Below are 8,172 nucleotides of genomic sequence, written 5' to 3' on the forward strand. Positions count from 1 at the left end.
AGGTGTTCACTCTGCACTTCAAATGCCTTCTTTCTCTTGGAACTGTATACTCGCGCTTTATGAGACTGGACTGTGTTCACAAAAAGTATGTCTATGTCACCATATGATGGGGCCCTTTAAGCAGTTGGAAAAAGACAGAGAACAGACAGCTAAACCCATTCTAGAGACTAGATTGTACATGGTCCACACTGCGGCATCATGACTGAAAACGGCAGTCGTGTTACTCAGCCCACCCATGACTGTGTTCTACCTGATTTCTGGGTGACTTTCATACCAATTTAATCAACATGACTGTTAATAGTGAAATGCCTCTTCAGGAGAAAGCGGACTCTTAAGGGCTTTAAGCAAAGCAGAGCGACAGCACGATCTTTTGGATTGGCTTCCGCAGCTTTCCAGCACTGTCCTGTAGGCGAACTTCATACTCCTTCTAGACTTTCCCTCCAGAGAATATTTATCAATTGCATCAGTTGCAAAAACAGCAGCAGAGGCCATGAGCTTGTCTTAATCGTTAGTAGAAGCCACATCAAGTCTTTTCATATCTACCCACAGACAAACTCACACATTTCAGACACCTTTCTGAATTTTAATGATGGTTTGGTGGATACAGTTGTCTACTTGGGATAAACCACTACCAGTGAAGACGGCCAACATACTAGGAGACCAGGTACTTAAATTTGCATCAATGCACCCTCCGTTTTACTAGAAGCTATTAAAGTGCAGCAAGTATCCATTTGGGGCTTCTTTTCACTAGGAGCATCCATATCAGGATATAACTGATGGGCGTCTTGGACTATGTTAGACCTCCTCCTCAAAAGAGGAAAGTCTCTAGGGCTTTACAGGGCCTCATTCAATTTTCTTTCAGTTAAAGTTTACATGCAGTTCATTCCAGACTTTTGCCACATGGGCTGAGAATGCGTGTCCACTCCTCCAAACTTTAAACCAAGCACCACAACCGGCATTGCATTCTCAGATTTGAATGTTTTCCCCTGTTTTTACCAGCTACATTTATCTGCAGTAAACCTTATTACATTCCCGAACAGAGGCCAGTGGACAATACAGACTAAGTATTGTGAATGTTATCCTTCTGTTCATTGGCGATCTGTGAAGTGTGGCAAGAGCCGGGGTGATGCATGGTCCCTCTTCTTCATGTGCATTAATATCCATGCTGCAGCTTTCTCATGTTATTGACGCCTACTCAGCTTGAGTTTTCGCACCCCCAGATTTGTACTATTGGCATAGCCAAATCTTGATGTTACACCAGAATAAATTTTTTAGACCGAGCATGACAGCCGTGAAGCGGGCGCCATGCTGATAAACCATGAAACGCGGCAAGCAGAATGAAACAAAGGCGCACAGCTACCATCCTTAAAGATGAAGCATGACATACCACGCTGCAAAAAAAAAACCCCAAAAACATAAAATGTTGGCTTGCACGCACGGTTGGTTTGATGAGAAGACAATGATAAGAGCACGGGAGATGCGCAACGGCAGAACAGAATTTTAATTAAACAAACCTTATAAACGTGGTCCGGACAGAGAGCAGTCCTTGCGCATAATAAAAAAAAGAAAACAGTCCAAATTACTCCACAGGTGGGAGGTGGTCGTGGGGAGATGGATGAGAGCTGAAGATAAACTGCACCGAAGAGCGAGCAGGACAAGGAGGGGAGGAGGAGGAGAAGGCAGCTGCAGCCTGAAGAAAGGGAGCCATTGTGACCGCGAGCGAGTTCCTAAGACTAAACAAGCAACAATAAAGAAAGAGTGCTTGTAAAGTAATAAACAACATGACGAGTAACAGCACATGTAACTGGGGCAGTCCTCATGTGCGATTACAAAAGTGGAAAAGGAGTGACTACTGAGCATATTCCCTAAAGAAAAGCATGCATTTATGAAGGACAGTAAAAAGAACCAATTAGAAAGCTAGGCGGTGCTTAAAGCCCCTATTGTAGATAAAGCATGTCTCGAAGAGACACCACATTCGCAGCCTATGTGAGTCCTATAAATCCCTTTCCACAGAATCTTGCCCCATGCAAATGGGGTAATCTGTATTTCCCTGGTGAACTCTCATTACAGAGCCATATTTGTTGGCAGGGCAAATGCACTAACCTGGGAAATACACAACATTTCTGTCAACAACAAGGTGTCAGATCTTAAGTGCACCCCTTCTGTGGCAAAGGCCCTTAGGGGAGGGGACATGTAGGACTTCAATGGGTCACAGATAAGGGGAAAACTCAGTTCAATTCAGAATCGTTCATGAATCTATCCCACCTCCGACTATTCTACACTGGGAATTTTGGTAATTTCCTAGCCAAATTCACCATCTCTTTAGAGCATGACCCAAACAACATTTGATGTTATTTGTGTTTATTATCAATCTAGCTCACATAACATCTCCATGCTTATCTGACTTAGAAAACTAGAAAATATACAGGTGAAGTGTAATATCTTAGAAGCAGTTCACCAGTTCATTTCATGCTGTTCAGCCCCAACATCGTAACTAGAGCTCACTGTCTTTCCCTGAAAACTTGCATCAAGAATTTCACAAAGATACCTTTAACTCATTTCTCGATCCACTGATCAGTGAGGTTCTTCCTTTCGTACTCTGGTTTAAACAGGATTGTAAAATTCCCATTTCATTCCTGCTCTGAATGCAACGTAATTTAATTATTTGTTTAGTACCAAGCATTTCTCCCTACAGTGATGTCAAGCACATTGTGACACACATAGCGGGTGAATGTTTGCAGTGCAGCAAGATCCCCGGGGTAGGTAATAAAACAATGAAAATAGACAGACCTGACTTCTTCCATGTGTTCCTGGTAGTTTCATAACTTCTTCAAACCACAGCTTTCGAAGAGGTCATACCAGCGTATTTATTGGGATTTAAGAGAGCATCTGAACACTGCTGTTTTCAGATATCTTCTCTGTAGCAAATTGGACTGAGGCTCATATCTACTGTGTTCCAAATGGTAAGACCAGGCACCACGAGGACACTGTTTCTGGTTTGTCCATTTTATTTGATTCTGAAAAACTTGTCAAGGACTCTCTATATCTGAGGCTTTTGGAAGATACTGGTGAAAAGGGAGTAATTTGTGGTAATTCCCTGGGCCTGTACATGAGGCATAATGTTATATAATCTATCCTTTGTTCCACCAGAACCTAAAGAATAGATTTTGAGGCACTTTGATAGCAGTGGTGGCTGGTGACATTTGGAAGTGGTGGGGGTGTAAAATGATTGTCGTACTGCACCGTGGCGAGCGAGCGAGCCCAAACAACCTACGGGGGGATTGGGGTGTTCTCCCCCCGGGAAAAGTTTGAAAAAAAGTGGACAAATGGTGCATTTTCAAGCAAATTTGAAGCAGCAGGAAGGTTACTAAAGCAAAACAATGTAAGTATTTATCATTTACGAATTTGCCAATTTTTATGAGCTGTAGAGGACAATCTCTGCGTATGCTGATGTTATCATTTGCCCATATTCACTTTTGAACACACTGATACACTTGTAATGGTTTCGTGCAATACAAAAAACATTTACTCATGCAATGAAAGCAAAGACACTCGTAGGGAGCACAGAGGATTATGCCCAGAACCACTTTGGAGTGGAATTGCACCTTTCTGCACAGTGGAGTCTGGAAATGAGAGAGAGCTTCTTTGGAATAGGCGCTGCTCCTTTGTCTCTAGTACACACTCACCCTGTTGGAAAATCCCTGGTATTGTACTTCAGCCATCTCTTTGCTGTATGTGCAGTTAGGATTGTCTACCGTACAGTAAAATAATCAGTTTCTGTTATCTGCTGAACAAATTGACAGCTAGTGACTTTTACGATGGCTATTACTCAGTACCCATGCTCTCTTCCTGCAGAAGTACGCGGAGGCAGCAGGCCAGAGCACCGAGCAGCCACCTCGAATGGTGTCAACACACGAGAAATCAACTTCCCATCCGCCCACAGCGCAACTTCCAGCTTTGTTTACCTAAAATATCTATGAATACATACAACTTTCCTTAAAAAAAAGTCTTGTTCGCACTATATAAAACTTTTTTTAAATGATATATATAACTTTTAAAAATGCCCGCCTGTGCCTTACCTGGGCTGGTGAACTGCCGACTCCTGAGTTCACTTTAGTCCTCCATGCCTGGACCGCAACCTGCTTCCATCAAATGGCTTCCTTCCAGTAACTTCCACCATCACAGTGGAGAGTGCAGACTCAAGCGAGGGAAGCAGTCGGAGGTTGAGTCTGTGCAGACTCGATTACTCGACTTCCTGCCTGCCACACCCCTTTCCCAACTCGCCACAGGGTGGGTCCTACCATGCCCTGTAATGAGTTGGGAAAGGGTGGGGTAACAAGCTCTCCACTCTCTGACTGACGTGAAGGGTTAGCGATACACGGCTTGTTTTTAAAACGCCCAGAGCTAACTTTGCCTCCACGCCATCAGGGGGTGGAGACTGGTCCCTGAAGCTAGGTCTTTGCCAAGCTGATGGCATCACAGCCTTCAGGTCTGTGAGGTTGTCAGCCTGGCAAACACTTAGGCTTCTTTGGGCCCACCCGGTGAGCTTGCAAGAAGAGTCAGTCGCGTCACTTGATCTGCATCCAGACTCCACAACGGCCACTGTCAGGGCAGTGGTATCAGTGAGTGGGGCAGACAGTGCCCTGTGTTCACTACTGGCAGTGTATATGTTATTTAGAAGACTAAAAAAACGAGAATTTTTTTAATTAAGTAAAATATGAGCATTGAGCACTTTTGATGAATGTAACTGGGGCAGAGCCCCGACGCCCTCAGGGAGAAACGCCACTGTTTGATAGCCTCTTATCTTTGTATGTTGAGAATCACTCAAGCATCCTCGTTGTGTACTTTTGTTACTCTTATAAGTTTTATGTGTGGACTTGTGGAGATGGTTAAAATGTTTAGACATGCCAAGTTTAGTGATAAATACAGCTCCACACAGCGGTAAATACAAATCACGGGGGAGGTACTCTTTCTGCCATGTTCAGTGGAAATGTGTTTCCTACAATACTGTATTTACCAGAAGGCGTGAATTTTTGGAGGAGTACTGGGTGGAATAGAACACTCAGTCTTTACTTTTGAGCTTGGTCAGGGCTTCTCCTGAGCTGTTATGCCACACATCACCTCAGTGTTTCATCCATTCAGGTATTTGCAACTTTTTGTTTTTTTATCCAGCCTGGTATGTGTTCAACACAATTCCCGTAATTCAGTTTGTTGTCACGGCCTGCTCTAATTGACGGTGGATATTTTTCTTGGTATTGTTCCTCTGGATATGTAAATAATGTGGTTCAGTCTTCTGACCATTGGAGTTCTTCGCCCATATTAAACTATCAAGCTTATAGGAAGAATCCATAAAATAGAACATAGTCTACCATTGTCTTGGCGGCCTAGAAATAGCAGTACTTAATCTCTTTTCTGAGTAGTAAAGGTTGGGTGCACTCCAAGGTAAAACCTGAAACTGCCATAAACTCTTCTTGAAGCATTCCAGCAGGGTAACCACGACAACCATGTGTAGCCTGCAAACGGGTCACGGAGCATCAGTTCAGCACGGTGGTCCTCATCCAGGTTAATAGGAAGCGCTTTCCAAACAGCTTTCTGTCCTCTTTAGCAAATAAACATTTTCAGTCATGAAGCAATTTTTGCCATTTTACATAGTCTTAGAATTGTGTGGTTGCCTCTTTACTCGGGATATTTCTGATAAATGGTAAGAATAGCATAGGCCTAGAAATAATGTTTAAATGGTGATCATTTCTTTCCAAATTGCTAGTGGTTAATATTAGGTCAAGAACTGAACAGTGTTCTTAAGCCCAGTGAAGTCTGAGGTGAATGCTATGGAGTGGTTCTGCATGGCATATGTCCGGTTTAGAAGTGTGCTTGAGACATCGAGGCTGCTTGTAGTTGCTGCTTGCGGGCTTAGCTTCCTTAGCTAAGACCTGAATGAATCTGTGGGCATGACGTGGTGGTGTCTAGGGAAATAAACTCCAGTTCCTGCATCCTATTGAGTTAAGCTCACATCAGCTTGTCACCAGGACTGTCGGCCACATACCCAGAGGAACGCGAAGAACTCTGTTTTGGTGCTTATTCGTCTGAGTGAAGAATTTGCCAGCACTTCTACCTATGAAGTTTGCTGCAAAGTGTATTGTTAAAGAACAGCTGCAAATAATGTTCTTCTTTGGTTTGTTTTTCAGGTATTGAAACCAGTCCTGTCAAGAGTGAGAGCAGCACGTCTAGGAGAAAGAATCGCTTTTACAGGACAAAAGTCACCAATGGTGTTGGCAAGAAATAAGACTGCAGTACAGAAAAAACATTCGAGAACATGCCATGAACTCATGAGGAGGAAACTGGGCTTGTTTCCACATACCATACGAAAAAGTTAAAATGGCCAGCACAGAAGGAAAAGGTGGCGGAGATAGCTTGTATCAGGCGATTATAGAAGAGCAATGCTTGAAGGTGGAATCAAGAGTGTATTCCAAATCACTGCCTGCTGTTATTTGTCATACTCCAGACAGTTGCATCTTGTATAATAAATACTTGGCACTGGACTTTTTTTGAAGGAGGAAAATGTTGATCATCAGATCTTAGCTTTTGCTAAGCCATGGGCTTAATGTTCATGGATTTCAGCCAGTATTTTTTTAGGACTTTTGTAAGCACTTTTTTTCTTGTTTCACTTCTTTCTTTGTTTATCTAAGTTTGCGCACTGACTGTAGAGGGGCTGTTCCATGCCTAACCTGTAGAGGTGCCTTTGTTTTTCATGCAACCCCCCCCCCGATTTCTTTTCCATTCAACCATGGCAAGACAATGACTAGTCTTCTGTAGGCTCCCAGTGGTAACTTCCCCCCCCTAAACTTCTTTGTATTGGTCATTCCATAGCCTTGTGGCTCAGAAGGTGGTCAAGAAATGAAGTGTGTTTTCTTTGAGTTGACATGCTGCCATTTCTATACTGTAGTCCTCTTGGGTTCAAGTGTTTATGTAATTATATTCTTACTGAGCCCAGAATCTTTTGTTTGGCATCTGGACTTCAATGAAAAGTGTTCCACACAGTGGTCAGAATTCCCACCCGCGTCAGAAGGACTTGGTAAATTGTTGATTAACTGTTGCACTCTGGTGCTTTACCGATTGCTTGGACACAAAACTAAAGCATTCAGAAGTTTGAATTTGAATATAATTGTAACATAAACAAGATCTGTAAAAGACAAAGCAAATGTGTGGCATGCAGAAAAATGAGCACACCATGTCAGATTTTGATGTCCCCGATTAGCGTTTTCGCTTTTATTCCTGAAATCTCTCTCAAAGTCTTGACTGGTTTTTCTGCGACAGAAGTAACAGGCAGTATTTTATTCTGCATTTCCGTTGCAGTTATTTCCATTACAACCTTTCTTCGTGTATTAATTTCCAATCTCTCTGCAACTTTGGCTTGATAGATAATGCATTTAAGGATGTAGGTATATGCCGGGGTTTTTGCCTCTTTTCCTCACATTTTCTTGGCAGTCTTTCCAGTTTTCGTTTTGGAGATTTGCTGTTCTATTTCTTTATTGCAAAATTACATTTGTCTTTTGATAATGGTGTGGTCATAACTAACGCGGTTGTGCAGTGCAGAAGATATCCGTGTAGACCACCATTCAACGGTATTAAAAGCGGCAACCAACGTGAGGAACCTTGAACGATTTTGATCTGAGCCCATTTCGTATCAAACACAGTTAGTACCGATTAGACCACTGGCAACTTATCTCGGATGGGTTGATTCTGAGTGTTACTTCCCCCTGCTGCATTGATATTTAATTAGTCTATCCACATTCTCTTCTATAGTTTTGTAACTTTATTATGAGCGGTCTTATTTTCTTTTTAACAATACTGAAGGTAGCCAGAAAACCTATAGAAGACTAACTGTCCTATTTAGAGTTTGGCAAACAAGATACTCTGTTGCAAACGTGACGGGTATCCCACCGCCGCATTGCAAGTGCATTATAGCCGATAGCCCTTTTCATGTTGTTTTGACAGACTCGCCATCTTCCAAACTCCAGGTAAGGCCAAAAGTAACATTAGTGTGTTTCACAACGTCACAAATCGAGCAGGTGCATACGAGATTATATATGTGGCTGAAATGAACACAGGATGTCATATCCTCAAAAAGGACACTGATAATCAAACTTGGTTATGGTGGTGGCCAGATGCAGC

The 8,172-nt window shown here is 42.7% G+C and overlaps 1 protein-coding gene across 1 annotated transcript in view; it reads left to right on the forward strand.

Annotated features, from left to right (window-relative positions):
* Nucleotides 1-7,674, forward strand: part of PTDSS1 (phosphatidylserine synthase 1) — a 320,734-nt gene extending 313,060 nt beyond the window's left edge. The window contains exon 13 of the mRNA XM_086966028.1: nucleotides 6,186-7,674. Coding sequence (XP_086822154.1) covers nucleotides 6,186-6,283 — 98 coding nt within the window. The 3' untranslated portion in view covers nucleotides 6,284-7,674. The remainder of the gene's footprint in view (nucleotides 1-6,185) is intronic.
* Nucleotides 7,675-8,172: the final 498 nt, after the last annotated feature.

The sequence above is a fragment of the Lissotriton vulgaris genome, chromosome 4_1, assembly GCF_964263255.1.
Source record: "Lissotriton vulgaris chromosome 4_1, aLisVul1.2, whole genome shotgun sequence".
NCBI lineage: Eukaryota > Metazoa > Chordata > Amphibia > Caudata > Salamandridae > Lissotriton > Lissotriton vulgaris.